Below are 20690 nucleotides of genomic sequence, written 5' to 3' on the forward strand. Positions count from 1 at the left end.
ACCAGCAGGCTCTCTGCACAAAACATCTCAAATTTGATCATGTTATGAAACCCGTGATAAAGGCAATCAGTTCTGTTCGCTCTAAAGCCCTTTACCACCGCCAGTCAGAAATCAGGACAAAGATTGTGACACAGAGTTGACAGTTACATTCGTTTTTATTAGAAAATCAAAAGCACAATGTTGAGAAATGTGTCTTTTAGTTGCACTTTGGATTCTGGATGATATTTCAGAAAAAAAAAAAAACATTTGTTTTGACTTTTGCAGTCTGTCAGATGAAATCGATGAAAAGCGTTCATGGAGTGTAGTGGACAACGAGTGTATGGCGGTCATTGTGCTGGCTGCAGAGGGCGGTGCTTCCAGGGCCACTGAGGATCTGACGCTGTGAAGAGCTGAGGCGGGTTTGTTTCTGCACGGGGAACAAACCAGAGGTATGTTTCCTCTGAGCTGTTTGCGGGTCTCCTTGAACAGAGTGGGGTTCCCTGGTGCACTTCATGAAGGCCACAAAGCATCCATAAAACTGTGTCAAGGTACAAAACACTGTGGTCACGTCCAGTAGAAAAGACGTAAAGTTAAAACTGGGATAAACTTGGTTTGAAAATTAAAGATTTTCAGACATGTCAGTTACATTTAACCATTGACCTTAATGGTCTCTGTCTGTCTGTGTGTCTCAGCAACGCTTCATCCAATCAACTTCACACTTTTTGGTCTCAATGCTGAGGATCCACAGAAAAGCTGTGGTGAGCATGACTTTTTTATTTTTTTTGTGTTTGTTATTCTTTGGGCTTTTTGCCTTATTATGGTGCAGCTGGAAAGAGATGAGGGAATTAAGAGAAGAGGGAATTAAGGAAAGAGAGTGGAAATGACATGCAGTGAAGTGCTGCAGGTTGGAATCAAACCTAAGTTGCTGCAGAGACCTCAGATCAGACCTTTGTTTCAACCCACGGAAACAGTCTTCACTCTACAAAAATAAACTGATCTGTGTTAGTTACACTCATGTGGAGCTGCATGTCAGGTCATGGGGTCGAGTTGATGTGTTTCTCTTAACCCCCCCATAGGACAAATAAGGAGCAAAACAAAAGAATAACTCAGTGGGAGTTCTTTTGCTGTGCTCACAGGCTTCTCAAAGGTTTCTCAACTCAGATCAAATACAGTGTAATGAGACTTGTTAAAGTTTTCTTTTGTATATTTCTCTTATCTCAAGAGCTGATTATTTCAGGTAAAAAAGAGATTACTTCAGTGAGAGAGGAACATCTTAAAAAGATCTTAAATTAGGATGTGGCTAAGACAAGAGAAAGGCTATTCCTCAGGAACTGAAATGGTCAAAATCTTGTATTGATGTCATATTGATCGAAGTTGTGTCTAGAAGACATACTGGTCAAAGAAGAGTTCTAATTTTGAATTTTTTCTTCCCTTTTTGGGCTCCCTTACTACAATATATTGAACAACTGGTAAAAAAATTAGAGAGCATAAATAGAGATGTTATGTTGTAGCAAACTTAAACAATCCAAGCACCAGTGATGCAACTTTCGAAACACTTTTGTCCCCTGAAAGAGCCTGATCCCAAAAAGTTAGCTGTTAGTAAATGAGGTGTTAACTTTAGCACTGCTAGAAGAAGCAGCTTTGCCATGGCAGGTGCGTTGCTCAGGACATGAGGAAGTACAGTGTCGAGTGAGAAGTTGTTTTGATGAGGGTTTAGTGCTGCAAGCACAAAAACTGAAGGCTAAGCAATCAGTCCGTTCCAAACAGGCACATTTTGACCAGACACTGAACTAGTTGTTTTAACAAACAAATAGTAATGTGAAGCAGAAGCTAAGAACACAAAGAGATTTGCAAGAATTTTTAACTTTCATCAGAACTGCAAAGCACCTAATGAAAGCTCACAACATCTGACCCATGTACATCTGTAGGGAAATGAGAGCTCTTGTGGCCACCACAAACAGAAGTGTGTCATCTATTGTAGTGTGCTGGATGTTTCCCCTGAAGTAGTACTGACAGCAGATTAACTGAGCTGCATCCTCAATGTCACAATGTCTGCCTCCGAGCTCTTCTCTTCCACTCTATTTTCCTCCCTGCTTTGTATTTATACGATAAGACTGACCATATGCACTTCAACCAACACATCTTACATAACATACTTCAGTCTGGTAACAAATGCAATGGAGACATAGATTCTGGGTCATCGTTCATCCCCACCCCGCCCTCGGCTCTCACCTGGTTGTTGAAGAACATGTAGATGACGGGGTTGACCACGGTGCTGAACTTGGCCAGGATGGAGGGCACCACACTAGCTATGGGAGTGACCACTCCTGAGCTCCCGAAGGTGGCCACCAGCGCCATGATGCCGTAGGGCATCCAGCAGACCATGTAGCAGGACACCATGGACAACACCATCATCAGAATGTGCTGCTCTCTGCGCTGAGCTGACAGCAGGTTGATCTTACCCACCTGGGGGGATGGAAGAGGAAGCAAGGAAGAGACCTTGATCAGCATCACTTTTGTGCTTCTTTCAGACATCTTTCACTGGTGTTTAACCCTTTGAAACCTCAGCAAAGTGATTCAGATTCCATCAAAAAGCAATGAGCCACATGGTAAGAAATGTCACACAAGTCGCAAGAAATTAGTATATTTAGGGAAAAATGTTTAGGGGAAAAAAAGAAAAAAAAAAATCTTGAAAATCATTACACGATGACTATATTTATAATAACCGTAATTTAAATATTTTTAAGCAACCTTGTTACCACCACTGTTACGAGGCTGTAACGCTGCCATAGGCAAGACACTCTGAAAACAAAAGAGACTGAGAAAGCCTTTTGACACACAGCACCATGGACTAATAATGTATATACACCTTTTTGTCTAGTGAAAAAGAGCGAGCTGGCTGACAGGACAGTGTAGTTATCCAGGTCGAGAAAGGTGGCGTTGAGGAGCATGAGCGTTGGCCCTGTGGTGAGTCTACCACACATACCAGCATACACATTCAAGTCTAATGCGACGCGTACAAAGAGACACGAATTTACGAGCTTGCTATCCTCGGTTAAGAAAGTTCCTGAACCATGTTTACCATTACAGTGTAACAATGTCAACAGCATTATTATTTCTCCCTCCAGAGCCACAGAAGCCTCATCATGACGAACTGAGCTTAATGTGCAAAATCAGTGCAGCGCCCCTTTATTGTCTTTTGAGGGCTCTGTCTCTGTGAAAAACATTTTTTATTTTATGCATTATTTAAAATCAATTTTCCCCCACTTCGTCTAAAGGCAAAATAATTGATGTGCAATAATTATTATCAAGGTTACCTCATAGTGTGAATTGAATTAGAATTAGCAACGACATTTGGTAGACTTACGTTGGTGTCGTAAACCCAGTAACCCACATCCAGCATGCATGAGTCAGTAATGGTCATGCTGCGGTAACCCTAGAAACATTCATTATAAAAAAAACCCCAACATGATTAAAGTTTATCCGATAGCTGTGTGCTTTCTGTATGCTGTGTTTCTTTACATCTGTCCTGCTGGTTTCTCCTGACGCACTGTCACAGGGGCTAAAATTAGCTCACATATCATACACCAAGAGCTTAGAGCAGCATCTCATCTGTGGTAATTGTCACCTCCTCAGTATTGATTTTATGCTCTGCGGTGGCCGTGGTCTTGTGTAATCACTGTGATGCTCATCACGGTGCTTCATGAATAAATGTGTCGGTCTGATGAAGGAAGTCCTCCAGACGAGAGAAAATCCTGTCCTTTCTGTCAAATTACTGCATCTCCATACACTCAATTACACTTCACCTTGTGTGCTATTAGGTCACAAACTTTGTTGCCATATCTCCTCGATCCCCTGTCATGTAATACATATTCTGTCAACGTTCAATTATCTGTGATTTCTGCATGGCTGAACTTTTGTTCTGTCAGGGCTATTACCCAGAGGAAAAAATCTCAGAAGCACCACAGGCAGAGCACACTAACAAAATGTAACACAATTCTGTCTCATCTCAACAGAGAGATTATATATATATAACCTTTAATGAACATAACATTTTTTTTAAATGCCTCCACATCTGGAGCTATTCTGCAGTATGGTATTATGTTTTTGGATTGTCTGTCTGTACGTCCATCTGTCCATCCTGACGTTCATCCCATTCTTCTGAATGGGATATCTCAAGAAAACCTTGAGGGAATTTCTATTTTGCACAAACATTTACTTGGACTAAAAGATTAACTTATAAGATTTTGGTGGTCAAAGTTCAAAGATCAAGGTCACTGTGACCTTGCATCTGTCTTATTCTCGCTGAATGTGATATCTCACGAACATTTGGGGGAATTTCTTCAAAGTTCATCAAATTTGGCACAAGCGTCCTCTTGGATGTAAAAGTGAACTGATGAGAATTTAATGGTCAAAGGTCAAAATTCAAGGTCACTGTGATCTCATGAAACATGTCTTTGGTCATGATGGTATGATGACATTTTATATTCAAAAGGTCAAAATGAGCTTTGCTGTGACATTATAATGTTCTGCAAAAACACTTTTTTGGCCCTTCTGTCTTAACTCAGGTACTGAACGGGAGACATTTGGTTTAGACTGAATTGGTGATGCTAATATGCTAATTTGGGTGTCCATTTTGAAACTCTGCTGACGGTATAGATCCTCTGTGCTGCAGCTGAGGGAAAGATGTGTGTGAAGCATCCACATTTTTTAAAGACATGGATGTAAACTGCATCCTGACTGGTGGATGTAGGCATACAACCACAACACAATTCAACTTTTTTTCTTAGTTAGGTCTTGTCTTTTGGAATAAAAATGTATATTTCTGTTAGGAAATGTGTCAACAAGACACAGTTATGTAACAGAAAGTGTGTGCTTTATAGGCAGCATCATGAATTGAGTTTAAAGGCTGCGCAGTCTTGCAGAAAAAGAAAAATCCGAGCTTGAGCCACTCTGATGCTGTTGACTTAAGTGTCATCTCTCCTGATGCATCACTTTAAGCCACCTCTGAGAAGCCAGCAGAGGCTCCGCAGACTGATTGTTCAGTTTCTAATAAAAGCCCAAGGCGGGGCTCTCATTTGCAGGGAGACTGATGGGCAGCTGAGCCCCATTCACTGATACAGAAATCAAGTCTTCATAGCCCCTCTCTCCTCTGACTCCCTTGGGTGTGTATTCTAAAAAAAAAAAAAAACAGCAGTGCTTATATAACAGCATGTATCCAATAGTAACAGGTTGCTCCCACAATCTAAAAATATCTTCTGGGTGAATCATTAATAGGAATAGTAGCTCAAAAGTGCACAGAGGGGACCACAACCAATTGGTAGCCCCTAATTGTCAATTACTTGTGTCAGCGGCAGGTTTATGTAAGCCCGACCAACATGGGAATGAGTCACTGGAAACTAAAAGGAGGTCGTTGCCCTCAAGAACACACCCTACACACTCCACTAAAGACATTGCCCTCATTCCTCCTCCTGCTGGATAAACTTGATTGTAAGATTGTAAACAAAGACCTGCGGCTTCTAGGATTATCTGGCTCGATGTTCCTTGAAATTACCTTGAAAACACGAGAAAAAGTGTTAGAGGGAGTCTGATGCCATCACTCAACCCCTGAGCCAAGATCTTATGTCCTAAGAACACTGTGACAGCTCAACAGCTGCAGTCGAGTGCACTTAAGCAGAGCTATTAAGGCTTCATAGCAGATGGATAATGGCAAAAAGGTGGCACATTTACTGGAGAAAATTACAGGTCTTTGCATGCAATTTGTGATTAATACTGGCCCTATGAAATGTTTTTTTATTTTTCTGTGTGGGTATTGGTCCTAGTGTATCCAGCCATATCAAATACAATACGATTATTCCTGTGGGGGAGATGATGCCTCAGAAGAACTGAAAGTGAACCACTGATGACTGAAAAAAAGGGTAAACACGAATTGTAATGGTTGGATTTATTGTAGAAAAGTAGTCAATGCATGACGGACAGACTAAAAGAAACTAAAAAAAATAAAAAAATGTTATTATCGGTAAAGGTACTTATTTGCATACAAATGACACAGGTTTCTAAATCTAGATTGAAGTCACTTATGAGGTCCAGTGTGTTTTCTTTTCTTTAGAATGAGCCATATAATCTCCATATGGCCACCGTTACAGTGGTGTAGAATAGAAAAACCAAACCTTTATTAGGTCTTAATACTTGTCTACATCACCTGGTCCGTTTGTCTTGGAGAGGGAGAGTCCTCTGCAGATAATTCGACTGCCAGTAAAAACCTCCTGAACAATAAACACTGAATGAATTCTACCTGAGAGAAGTTTCTGCTGGTTGAAGTCTGCACTCCTCACCACTAGATACCACTAAATCCCCCCAAATCTTACACACTGGACCTTTAAAACTGAAATATGGGATTGGCAGACTGTAGTTATAGTTCTGTACAGTCCCACTCTTCACCAGAGCAAACTTTTTCCCATTTCATGTTGTATTGTTGTACGTTGTGATGGTTTGAAGCGATGTGTTTTTGTAAAAGAAAATGACTTTGCATTGTATTTTAGTAAACTTAGTTCTGATTTTCTCTTGATTGGGCTTAAAAATATAAATATTAAATTATATATGTATATAATAACCTATATTATAACCTAAAGAATAATTGTATGTATTGTCTGGGGGCAGTTTTCATCCCAGACATAATGTTTAAAGGGTTCTTCCCCTCTGAAGATGAGGGAAAAGTGAATCATTGATGACCAAAAAGGGGGGAAAACATGAATTATATGAGTGGATTTACTGTGTGAAAGTAGTAAATGCATGAGAGACATACCTTAAAGCACATTTCCAATCTGTAGGTAAGGATATGCCATTTGCATACAAATGACACAGGCGTTTAAAATTAGATCGATGTGACTTTAACTCTGAGCTGCCATCTGCCAATCAGTGACTTTCTCCTGAGTGCTGTTTATAGAAAGGTGCTGCCATACGCACTTATACAAGAACGGCAAATAATGTACCTATATAATGAATACACCAATGTAAAAACCCTCAGAAACAATACCCCTTCAATTCAAAATTTGTATTACGTATGTGTGTGGGTTTTTTTTTTTTTTTTTTTTCATATTTCAGTTTCCCTGTTTTCTTGTTTTTGCATTGAACTTGTCAGTCAAAAGAATGAACTCACCCTCCTGATCACCATCAGGATTCTACTGTAAGAGTAGACCATGAGCAGAAGGGGCAGCAGCAGACAGAAGATGAAGAGACACAACACGTAAGAGATGCTGGTGGCTGAGCGAAGGTGCCACTGGACGGAGCATGTGGTACCGGGTCCCTCCGGCCCGTAGCTGCTCCAACCCAGGAAGGGCGGCAGGGTCCAGAAGAGAGAGTAGAGCCAGGAGCCTGCGACGCAGAGCCAAGCCTTCCTGAAGTCTGAGATGTCGACCTGGGAGGAGCACAGCACGGCAGTGTAGCGCTCATAGGAGAGGACAGACAAGGACACCAGGGACACAATGCCTTGAAGGACAAGAGAGGAGACAGAAAAGTAGATCACAAGTTATCAGAATGTAACTCTTATAGTTATTCATCCTTAACAAGGACTCTTGTTGTTTAGCAACTCCAAACTGTTTGTCTCAATGAGTCCATGGTTGAGGGGCCGACTGAAAAGCATAAGTTTTGGTTCAACATTAAGTGAAAGACATAGGAAACAAGGGGTCTGGGGTCCTTCATCGGGAAATGTTTTAAGTTGTGCATTTTTTGCATCAATTTATGGCGAAAATTCCATCATTTTGTTAAAATAAAAATCCTGTGCTACTTTTATGTTTTTTTATTGGGGAGGAAAAATTGAGATGTTCCAAATAGGTAGGGACACGTGTCCCCTGTCCCCTTTAACCTTACCAGCTGAAGACTTAATTCACTGTAAAAGGAGGAGTGGGCCTTTTTTAAAACCAGTTCTAACAAAGCAAACACTGGTCAGAGAGCAGCTACGAATTTCTAGAGCCCTTACTTTCACTGATATATAAAAGACATAGAAATAATTGCAATTTTGAATAGATCACATAAAAGTCAATGCTTTTTTGGTGGATCATAAAGTAAAGTTTTCAACGGATTTGTGACAAAATTCCTGATGTGAAGATGCTCATGCACTTTTTGTTATATGTCCACTTTTTGTCATGATACTATCTAGATCCAATCTTTACAGTGTATGTGAGCATGGTTCCATATAATGTAAGCATGTTTTAGCATCTAGTATCTCTTTTAGACATGTATTAGTTGTTAATATTTTTGCACTGTCTTCCCAAACATTTGGCCCACTTATTGCCAAATATTGTTTTTTTTTAATTTTTATTTTGTTATCTCATGTATTCTAAACCATGGCAAAGGGAGTATGTATGTTATAAAACTGAAGAGCAATGTCCATGGGAGTGGACAATAGAAATTTGTATTCCATTTTATTCTATGTTATTGACTAACAGGACATTCCCGAGAGATGACTGTGGCTGAATGTAGTTCACGAACGTGAGAGTGATTTATGTCCTCTAATATTGACAAACAGAAATCTGAAGGCCAAGGGACAATCAAGGAAACATCCCACACAATCACATGATGTTTGAGTTTTTCATTCTTTTGCTTGACTGGCCAGCGTAACTCAATGGATGACAATGTCTGTGCAAAGGCTGTAGCCACTGTGTCAACAATGGAGCAATCACACCTTATGGGACTCTTCTATATAGCTTATTATACAAATATGCAATAAATAAAAGCAACTGCAGTAAATACACATGCAGCCCAACATAAATGATTGACATTTAAGTCAGACTTTATTTACATCTGACAAATATAATTTAATAAAGGCATTAATGTTAGTTTAACAAGCCTTTGTGTTCTATTGGTGTACAGCACCTCTTGGACAAACCACATGCAGGACTGCAGCACACTATCACTACAACCAGTAGTAATGCAAAAGCATTTCTAGTTCCTTTATGAGATGATTACATTGATGATTATTTTGGACAGCATTGCATTGTTGTCTGTTGTAGAAAATCTATTTTCTTTTTTTTTTAATGTTTATTGTCTTAATATTAGGGGTGGAGGAGGCCTTTTTTTAGCATATGTGAATATTGAGGGGGATAAATGTTTTATAAATACTGCCTTGGTCTGTTGGTTACCATTTTGGTCCAGACTTAAATATCTTAGCAACAACTGAGTTGATTGTAATGAAGGTTTGTACAGAAATGTGCAGTTTCCCATACACTGAATCCTGATGATTTTGGTGATGCCTGATGTTTAACCCTTTAGGATCTGAGTAAATTGGCTTGACTTCTTTCAAAAACATGGATAGAAAACAATGAGCAGCTTAACAAGACATTTCCCCCAAACTAATAATAAGTCATATATATATACTTTCTGTAACATAATTTTAGATATATGGTTATTATATATAGAGATATAATTTTCTGAACAGTTTTCCCTCGAATCTTTAAATTTTCCTCTTTTTAAAAAAACAACGAATTTTCATGTGATTTTCTTGTCATAAACATTTTTACGACCTTACTCATTGCATTTTTCCTCATGTTTTCGAAAGTAAGCGAACCAATTTGCTGAGGTTTCAAGGGTTAAATAGCTTGTGAGAGGTATTTCGACACAGCACAAGAAAACTGATCCGTGTTAAGGGGGTTAAATCTGTGGGGTTTTTTTTTTTTTATTGAAATGTTTCAACAACAACCATTGCCATGACATTTAGCACACGCGTTAGTGTTCCCATTAGGATGAGTGGTTATAACTTGTGTTTTCTGACTTTTGTGTGGCGCCATCATCAGGTTAAAAGGTCAGCTTGTCCACTAATTTAATTTACGGTCAAACGTCTGCAAAACTAAAGCCACCCCATCAGTATTTGACTTTTTGAATTCCTTATGAAACTTCTATATTCAACAAGTGGGTTGAAAACAAGAGTAAACACACCAAAAGTTCAATATCTGCACTCACCGAAGAGGGAATTGGCGAACCCGTACCACTTGCAGCCGTGCTCTCCGATGAGCCATCTCCCGTGCAGACTCGCAGCGAAACTGAAGGGTGTGCCGAAGACGCACACGAGGATGTCGCTCAGGCTGATGTTCAGCAGGATCACATTGATGGGCGTCCAGAGGCAGCGGAACTTTGCGAAGATGAGAAGCGCGAAGAAGTTGTTGAGGATTCCCGCCACTAAGATGAAGCCAAGGCATACTGCCACAACCGTGTGGCCGGTCCGGCTCAGCCCGCCGGGGCTGTGGGACGCCGGGAAGTCCCGCAGGGTGGCGGCGGTGCTGCTGAGGCTGGAGCTGGAGACAGAGCTGTCTGTGGTGCTGAAATTGCAGCCGCGTATGAGGACGACCATAGCAGGGAGAGAGGAGCAGAGAGCTGGAGAGAAGCACGAAGTCCTGCACAGCTCCTCTGCAGCGCGCTGTGAGGGCCGATATGAGACCGTTATTAGAGTGTGAGGAGAGTTGAGTGTGCCCTGTGCACTTCTTATACCTACACCCCTATAATGTATGACCCCCCCCCCCCCTCCCTGCCATGCAAAGACACTCACTGTCTGTCTTTTTTCCTTCCTCAGAGTCTCTACAGTTATTATAATGCGTCCTTTTGATCACAATGGCTTGTGTAAATACACTAAATCCCCAAAATGTGTTTCTTTCCAGCAGCAAATGGCTTTTCAAGGCGTTGAGCTGAGCTCGTTTTGAGACGTGAATCAAATTTAGTTACACCGACTTTCTGGATTTTTTTTTTTTTTTACTGCAGATTTAGGCCAGATTAAGCGATCCTCCAAAACGAAGTTATTATTTTCCAGTCACACCACGGAGAATCAGTCAGTGCGTTCCGCTCCAGAAAACTTTGGTTGCATGATTTTTGCAAGGCTGTGCGTTTCATATTTTCATATTTCTGCTCTCTGTGCCAGAATGCAGCTGGTTCAGCTGAGCACAAAGTAAGTGAACAACAAAGAAATTTCACACTTGTTCAGCACTTTTTTTCTGTATTGCAAACTAAACAACTTTAAAGGAGTATTCCAGTTTTTAAAAAAAAAATGTTTTTTCCTATTTAGATTTTATTAAATATTTTCCAAACTGTCCTTCCAGGCATCCACTAGTTACCATTGGCGTAGATTTTGGGGGGGGGGGCACTACCCAAGTGTCATCAATATGACGTCAGAAAAACGCTTAACACTTATGTTGGACAGATATTTAATTTTGGTTGGGATGAAAATCACGTTAACAATATTTAAAATTTCCAACATTGTTAGAAGGTTTTCATAGTTTGAACAGTAACTTTGTGCTTTGCAGATGTTGGGTTTTGGTCTCCATAACCCACAACTAAATGTCGTTATTCTACGTCAAAATGACTTTGTCGTGAAACATTAGGAAGACAATGGCTTGTGGTTACTCAAAACCAACAAAATATTAACCTCATCTTCTGTTAGTATTCTATGTCCAGCTGACACTGGCATTAGACATCCTGATATTGATTTTGGCCAATTGATGTCACAACCTAATGTCAATGTCTAATGATGTTTGTGGCCAGCTGGGAAGGACATGTGCAGTAGTGTAGTCGAGGTTATGTGCTTGTATATGGGATATACTGACCTTCTTTTCTGGTCATTTACAGTATATCCACCCGTCAGCCATATAGCCATAGAAATATATGGTAGAGTGCCAACTTTCTCCATGTAACCTATCCATCAACACCCCCTCATCAGCCACCCCCATACCTCTGGACACATCTCCCTCAATTTTTCAGCCCATGTGCATTACAAAAACATGAAAGCAGCTGATGACTTAAGGTTATTTTGACAAACTGCTACAACACAATTCATAGAAGAAACAATGCCTCCATTTAAGTAGGTGGTGACTGCATGCAACAACAGCAATGTTTGTAATCTGCCATAAAAAAGAGAGAAAAGGAAGAAATTATATACAATTGAAGCAGAATGACAGTTCCACCAAAAATAGATGCAGAAAAGGTACAAACTGGTGCACAAAAATTCATCAGAAAATAAAAAACAAAGTGCTTTATGCTCAAAATTACATATGCCCACCTATAAGCAAAAAAATTTTTGGAATATATTAACGAGTATATACACTTCCTCCTCTGTGACCTATCCATCTACCTAGTAGTACAGTCAACACGTCAAGTACCACTGCACCACTGTCCAGACCCCTCACATAATACGTCCCCCAAAATGTTGAAACAGAACCTTCATGCTTTTTAGTTCCCATTCATTTCTGCATAGTGTGAACTTACAGAGATTTGAAACTCACTGGAGTTTGGTGATCTTAGTCTGAGTTGTCGGAGTTTAGTTACTGTTGCATGTTGATGCAGTGACATTTGCACATCCAGCTGCATTAAAATGAATTCTTTACATCAAAACAACCGTGGTCTTAAATGTGCAAGAACACCAGTATGGCCCCTTTAATACCAAAGCAAAATGCAGTCACTAAACAAATGAGACCAAGATTAAATAAAGTAAAGTAAATGAAAGTCCTTATTACTTTTACCTGATACTAACACACTGCACACTCACTTCCTAAATGTCTGTGCGCACATGAAATGCCTCATGTCACATAATGCTGCAAAGAGAGACACTGTCTTACTAAAAAAAAGATAAAATACACTCAGACAATGGCATGGGTCCTCCGCTAGAACATTTTAAGCATTAAACACTTCAATATGTGCATTCTGGTGAATTTTTCAGCACCAATTCTTGCCCTTTTTGTACCAATTTATGGTTTAAATTGCTTTCATTTTTGTCAAAATGAAAGTCCTCTGCTATTTTCATGTTCTGAATATTTAGGGGAACATGCCTGCTGCGTCCCTTCTAAATTCTACACTTATTCACTCGTAAATTCTCACAATTGCGATGGACACATGAAGGACTGACATCGTTCTGCTCTTTGACGCCATCGTCACAAGGGAGATCTGAGAAAATATCAATTGCTTTGGTCACTGGTGTCAGCTGGAAGCATGAACACCTAATGCTCACTCTTTGCCATCAGCATCACTGACTCATGGAAGCTTAATGGTAAGTCAGTGCAGACCTTATAGTCTCATTCTTTTCCCCACATATGTGCTTCAGATCAGCCTGATTATGCCGACCACAAGGGAAGAAGAGGGATTATAGTTCAAAGGCTGTATGGCTGCTGAATTCATACCTGCCTTCTGGAAAGATGCGAATTGTCTGCTCTTCCTCCTCCACACATGCTGTCAATCTGCTGTTTATAATATTTCAAGAAAAGACACCAGCAGGAATATTACACTGTTCACGAGAAGCCCTTTAAATCCATGGCTTCGCTTCGTCTTTTGCACCTGATTCTTTTTTTGAACCACTGCCTCCATTTGAGCCTATAAGACAAAGTGGGAATGAAGTATTCTCCTAATTGGCGGCTCTGTTATACTGATTTATAGTTGGAGAACTGCAGGGCTTTGCTTCAGATTTACCCTCTGCACTGTATGCGAAACTCCTTGTCATTTACTTTTATATCTGCAGCGAGCCAACAGTAGGAAACTATTCGAAAATAATTTAGTATCTCTTTACTATCTTACCAGTTGAAGATTATGGCATGTGCATTAAATTGGAATTCTTCAAATGCAAGGTCAGCCCGTAATATAAAAGAAGTACAAAGAGCGACAGATTTAACTGTATCTCTCCAAAAGACAAAGTTAAACTCTTACTGAATATTGATTTACAATCTGGCAATTTGTTTTAATTAGAAGAGGTAAAAAGAAACAAATCCTTTGTCACATTACTTTGCATAAGAGAAGATAAATTCTACAGCAAATAGCAAAACTAAATTTCTTTATCAATCTACTTGTCAAGTTTGTAACCTTTAAAAGACATACAGAGAGAATCAATAGAAAGATATTGGGCGAGACGGAAGGAAAGGTTAGAGAGTGGAGAGTTAAATTAGTAATAAAACGACTGTGAGAGCTACATCATTGCAGACAAAGACCAATACAGTGTGTAAAAAGACAGAGCTACGGAGTGAGATGAAATTACAGAAATGTTTTGTCAAGCGTTTATTGTCTGAGTTGGCTCTGATATGTCAGACAATGATGTTGGTGTGATTTAGCAGGAAACAAGTGCTGCTTCCAGGACAGTTAATTATAGTTTCCTAATGACCGCAGTATGTTAAATACCATCATCAATAAGTTTCCAGTACTGTCAAATGACAAATTACCATATGAATAGTGATAGGACAGAAAGTCGTGGGTAGTTTGTATCATTTACATGTAGCCCTTTGTTCCATAGGTGTATTATATCAGATGGTTTCTGAATAATAGAAGTATGAAAAGGCTATAAAACATCAAGTGAATCATTTTATAATTGCAAGTGATCATAACTAACTCTACTTTTTAGCCAAGCTACCGCACAGACCTCTCTGTAACATCATAACATCATGATTGTACTTTTAACTTCTATACATCCCAAAACATTTTTTCAAAGCACATTTATTTATATTCAAAGTGTAGAAGATTAAGAATAATGACCTCAGGAAAAGCAACGATAAACAGGGGGCTTTTAAGGTGTTCTTGAAGTTTATTACAAAACCGCAGTGCATAGAAACTTCAGTGCTTTTTTATTTATAGTATCTTGAAATCATTGATTTAATGATTCATGTGAAGCAAAGCTCTGAGAACTGATGTGCTCCTCTTTCTTGGTTTTATGAAGAAATTGGAAGGAGTTAAAAAGAAGCAGCTGGTCAGTAGGCCTATCTAAACTTAGAAAAGGATCATAGGCTATATGTTATACAAAATTGTAATGCAAAGTAAAACACATCTAAATATTTAATTCTTCTGTTTTTATATTTAGTACATATACTAGCGTGATTTAACACCGTCAACCCAGGACTAGAGTCTGGGTCATAAAAGTTAATAACAAGACTAAGAGATCAACAGCCATGTTAGCTGCTCTGTTTGGCTGTATATTTGGGGACAGTGATTGTTTGAGCTTCATGCTGATGACCAAAATTTCATCCATGTTTGGTGGCACAAAAGTTACTGGAAAAGCAGGGACGGGTCGGTTAAAAACACCCACGTTCAGTGGTTCAAGCGCAGCATGCTTAAATTAGCACTGAACACCAAGTATAGCTGAGACTTCAACAGCGACATGAAGTATTAAACAAAATGAAAATATGAAATGATGACAGTTCAGGATGAAAAGTTAAGGCATCACTAAACTTATTTCATCCTAAGTGAACGTGTGTACCAAATTTGAGAACAACCCCTGTGATAGTTGTCGAGACATTTCACTCAAATCCACAAATGTCAGCCTCAAGGTGGCGCTACAGGAAGGGTCGCAGGATCACCAAAATTTGTTGAAATCATCAAGGGGACAGTGAATATCTGTACATCCATCCATTGTTGTCGTTATTTCTGAGGCTGGGTCGCGGGGGCAGCAGGCTGAGCAAAGCACTCCAGACGCCCCTTCCCCCAGCAACACCTTCCAGCTCCTCCTGGAGAACCCCCAAGGCATTCCCAGGCCAGACAAGATATATATTCCCTCCAGCATGTTCTGGATCTGCCCCAGGGCCTCTTACCAGTCGGACATGCTCGGAAAACCTCTAACTGGGGGGAACGAGGTAACGTGATGAAGCCAACAGAACCACATCATCTGCAAAGAGCAGAGATGTAATTCTGAGGTCCCCCAAACCAGATGGGGATGGAGTATGACCTGCTACTGATGCTGTAATTCACACTGCAGGAAGTAATTTGCAGGAGATTCTACTTTCTCTCCTGAGGAGAGTGCTGTGGTAGCACTCATTCCCACATCATACATGGTCAGAATGAATCGGTGAAACCAGCACCTCAGATCAGTGACCAAGGTGCCTTTTGGGCAGGAGTGGGTCAGATATGGGGACTGGCTTTTTGCATCTGGATGTTAGCTACAGATGAAGGAAGGAAACAGCAGAGATGAGGACTTTCTTAGATTTGGCAAAAGTGTGTTCTATAAAAACTGTGGATGTTTTTGACCTGAGTCTGGACACCTTTAAGGCTAAAAATCCTAACCAAATACATGAGGTGAGTGTTTTGAGTGTAAACGCAATTTTCCTTACATCTTTTTTTTGCTTATGTGCGCCAGGTGGTAGATATGGTCATGAGTAAATATTGTGCAGATCCAGCGTGGGAGAAGATGTCAATATGTAGTCTATAAACTGCATAAAGAAATCTATATATAGACCATGTAGGCATGCAATGCACAAATGCTTTTGTGCATGATTATTGCTAACAAATATGTTTAGGATATGTTCCTCAGATATAACAGTAGAGGTGTCTCCCTGTTTTTCCATTGTTCCGTTTTTTAATATAAGTGTTGGTTAAGTCCTCAGCCTGATTATGAGATGTTTGACCGCTGAGCACAGATGTTTTTCGCCAATGCCTGCTCTTGACTTGGGGTCTATGACACCTCAGGAACAGTGCAAACAAGCACATTTGATAACCTATCCATCAATAATTCAGTACTAGATGAGAGGAAAGTATTTACACAGCATCATCAATGATCCACCCTCATTGCGTGGAGACGTCTCCACCATCTGTGGAAATGAATGGTGTCTGCAGTGAAATGCGGATACTGTCGTCACGTGTCTATGACTCACTTTTAAGAAGTGAGTCACAGACAGTTTCCAGATGACCAATCTCAGTATCAGTTTAGATATAAATGTGTATAAGACATCAGAAACAGTCCTAGTCTTAGTGTCTAAATGACCAAGGTAGAAAACAAAGCTTTGCATTTTAGTCATCTATTTGTGTGGAGAGCGCACTTTTAACATGACAAAATAAACAGGGCATGTTGGTTTTTTTTGTCCAACACTTCGTCGAGATTTAAATATTTTAACAAATATTGGATAGATTGTAATGACATTTGGTAAAGATGTCCCCATGGGGATTAATTGCAATAACTGTGGAACCCCGTAACCTCCCCTATAGCACCATCATTTGTTAGTGACAAACAAAGACAGGGAGACAAAACAGCAAACTGTTGAATGCTGTTCAAGCTTAAAGTGAACATCACTGTCCATGTAGGCAATTATTTCTCAAGTAGGAAAGCTACCATGGCTTTTGTCCTGTAAACGGACGTTATTGTCTGTTTTGTCAGCTAACCACTATGTGGTTGCTGCTGCTGGCTTACAGATTACACTCCATTTAAATGGATCTCCGGGATTTTGGTTTGAGGGTTTTCTATTTGTGGTTTTCTTTGTTATATGCAAGTGTAGTTTTTAACTCAAAATAAAACTTCTCCGAGGTGTAATTGTAAGAAATCTAAAGATCTTTAATCAATGCAAAGCATCTGAAGCATGCCACGTTTGACAGATATGATATTAACTTCTCATAGGGGCCAGTCCTTTTTCACACACCAGTTTAAACAGACATTGGATCTACTCATCCTGATTTTTAACCATTCTTTAAAATCATCAGATCATGGTATCAGAAAACATGTTTAATTTACATAACTTTAGATATCCTTGTTCCAGGATGAAGCCAGAGTAACACAAACCTGTTACAGTGACCTAAAATGTGTCATTAAGTTAGCTGAGTCATACAAAAATTAAGACAAGAGATAAAATATAGAGTAGTGTGTAGTATATGTGAAAATACATAATTAATAATGACTTCCACTACATATGTTTTTATCCACGGTCAGTCTATTTCCTGATTTATTTTGAAGGTTATCTCCTCATGTTTCATGTCTTGTGTTGCCTTTGCCTGTGTCTCTCGGCAGTTTTCTGTCACGCCTGTCGTACATCAGTTTCGTTAGTTCTGTTCCCAGAGTCTTCCTTGCACACCTGCTCTGTATTAGTCTTGTCTGGTCCACCCTAGAGTTTCCTACCACACCCATGTTGTTAGCCAATCTCTGTGTTTCCCTCCTTTTGCCTGTGTCCTACTCCAGTTGTGTCTTGTTCTTGAGATAAGTTTTCAGAGTATATATACCGGTGTCTTTCTCTGTCCTTCGTCACTTTGTACGTTTAGCTCTGTCTCTGTTGTGGATTTCTCCCCATAGTTCATCCCTGTGTTCATAGTGTCACTCTAGTTTTCAGTTTACTTGTGATTCAAACTTCTTTTATACTTTCAGTTTGTTGCTGGCCTGTTTTTGGAGATTTTTAATGACACATTTAAGCTCGCTCTTTGTTTAAACCACCTCCCTGTCTGCTCCTCTGTGTTTGGGTCCTCATTTTGAACTGCAACATAACAATACATATTAACTTTTCCATCATCCTCAACTGCACTTTGTGTTTAGTATAATTTACAAATGTTATCAAAGCAGCCCACATTTTTTAGTCCAAATTAAAGCTGATAGTTGTTCTCTGCATATCCTGTTGGTAATGATTGTTTCGATTTCAAGTTTTAAAATCTTGTCAGATTAAATTTAAAAGAAAAGAGGAGCAAAAAAAAAAAAACCTTGCTACTACAACCAAGTCAGTGCATTTAGTGAATCATTAGGTTCTGTAAATGTACTGTGACAATATACAACAATGTGTTTAAAAAAAAGCAAAAATACTTTAAGTAATAATTTGTCTCAACATCTTCCACTTGTATTTAGTAAATTTTGACCAGGAGTATATTTACTTTGAATCAAGTAGTGGAGTTGCGTACTTGCTATACACCACTGGCTGGCCGAACAGAGCGTCTAGCATGGCTATATACTGCTAATGTTGGGTTTGTTTCTTCCTCGAATAACAAGATAAAAAGATGTGGTTATGTTAAAATGACCAGTGTTCTAGTCTTAACTATATCATGACCTACTTGCATTCTGAACTGGTGCATCTAAAGTCAGATAAGCTTCAACTAGCCTATCTCGTCTACTTCCAATATTAACACCTTTCAAAAAAAACCATCTAGGTGCAGGACTGTAATGGGCCTCCTCACAAAGCTTCGGGTAAAGTTCTTGTTGACAGAGCCAAGCTCAAGGCGTGAACATGTTCCAATAATGACAGCAGATCTCTGAAGTTCGACTGAAAACACACTGTAGGCCTCACAATTTTAATTAGGCTACTTTGGCACCGTCTTCTTCTAAGGGTTACATGGATGTGTGAAGACTTAAAGGAACAAAAAGGTGAATAGAGCGGAGCAAATTAATGATGCTGATGAGCATTGTGTGTCCTCAAAATACAGCTCGCTTTGAAGCTCATCTCGACCTCACACAGTTCCTGTTGGTAAAACTGTCTCTTCATTAATTCACCATCTGAGTGGCACTCTTATGTAGCTCTAATGGATTTTGTCCATAGACTTCTCACAGCGGAGCATGTCTGTCCAACTACTTTGTGGGGAAAATGTCAATTAAAGAGCTCAATAGTGAATAAACGTATAGGACATGAATCGTAGGAACAGATTCAGACCAAATATAACCATGGCATTATGAAACATCCTTTGCAAGCTGTTTTTTAAAATGTCCTATTTTATACCACAACTCCATTTTCTCCAACAACAATTTCATTTCATAAGGCCATTCTCATTCAACAAGTCTTTGTCCGCCAATTATGACAGACAGAGCAGAGTTACAGAATGTGATTGGGAGTTTCACTATATATCTTCATGCAATTCTTTATTTCATAATATTGAGCACCTTGGGTTTCCATAATATCAATAACTTTAAGGTAATAAAGGGTGTGTAGTGGTAGGGAATGTATTAAAATGTTTGATTCAAGAAATACTTGAAATATGAACTGACCCTTTAAAAACAACATACACAAATGGTAGCGGTACACCGGTAGCTGCTGTTTTCAGAGAGGTAAAATTACTGGTTTGTTTAATGAAGTCGGGCTTTGGAGAGAGTACACATACAGTAAGATTCAGTTCACCATCGGAAAAAGCTGTCCGACAGTAAGGTAGAGCAGTTAAAATATTCCCAGAATAGCACACTTAAACCCATATTGATTGTTCTGGTGGGGCTTTTTTGGGTGATTAAAATGCATTTTGTAGTCTCATGCATGGATGAGCAGTGCTGCAAACAAGGTCATCATATTTTGAATTTTTTATCCATGGAGGTTTTATATTTTTAAACTTTCGGAGAATAGTGGTTAAAAACTTGTGACATCATCACATTTTTAAATTCTACGAGCCAAGCGAAAACTTGCAGGAACTTTTTTGGCATATTTGCCAAGTGAGCAGTTCGTTGGACCACATAGGCATCATCTTGGGTGTCGGTATCTAATTATACATCTACAATCTTAGCAAAAATGCTTGTGTTTGGAAAGCACTGAGTGACTTGATACTTAAAACTTGAGAGAACTTGAAAGTAGCAATACCACACTACAAACAGACTCCGTCACAAGTGCAAGTCCTGCAATTAAAATTTTAGAACAAAAATTTTAGCAACAAAATGAACTCGAAATATCAAAATTAAAAATAGTCATACAGAATGGCCCCTGTCAGCATTATACTGTATATGTTTGCATCATCACTGATACATTAATATGTAGGCTACTTAAATGTTGTAGTTGCATCAGGTGAAGCTTATTTGAGCAACCTCATGCTGTTGTCAAGTATAATCCATAATAATACATCATGTGTTTTAGATAACTACTGGTCTAAAAAGTGGTAGATCTAACTAGAGCTATCAGATAATGTAATGATGTAAAGAGCAGTACTGTATAATATAATATAGTATAGTATAAAGTGTATCTTAACATAATATGGAAATACTGAAGGAAAGTGTAAATATGTCAAAATTACACTAAAGTTATTTGAATAAGTTTACTCCACCACTGATCATA

General features: G+C 39.2%; 1 protein-coding gene across 1 annotated transcript; it reads right to left on the minus strand.

Annotated features, from left to right (window-relative positions):
* Window positions 1-292: 292 nt before the first annotated feature.
* tmtops3a (teleost multiple tissue opsin 3a) lies at window positions 293-10324 on the minus strand. Its single transcript, XM_042493582.1, has 4 exons — window positions 9937-10324; window positions 7139-7467; window positions 2212-2445; window positions 293-517 (listed from the first exon to the last, which is right to left on the minus strand). The coding sequence occupies exons 1-4, from the start codon at window positions 10322-10324 to the stop codon at window positions 293-295; spliced, it is 1176 nt and encodes a 391-aa protein (XP_042349516.1).
* Between the last annotated feature and the right edge of the window lie 10366 nt (window positions 10325-20690).

This window comes from Plectropomus leopardus, chromosome 9 (assembly GCF_008729295.1).
Source record: "Plectropomus leopardus isolate mb chromosome 9, YSFRI_Pleo_2.0, whole genome shotgun sequence".
NCBI classification, from domain to species: Eukaryota; Metazoa; Chordata; class Actinopteri; order Perciformes; family Serranidae; genus Plectropomus; species Plectropomus leopardus.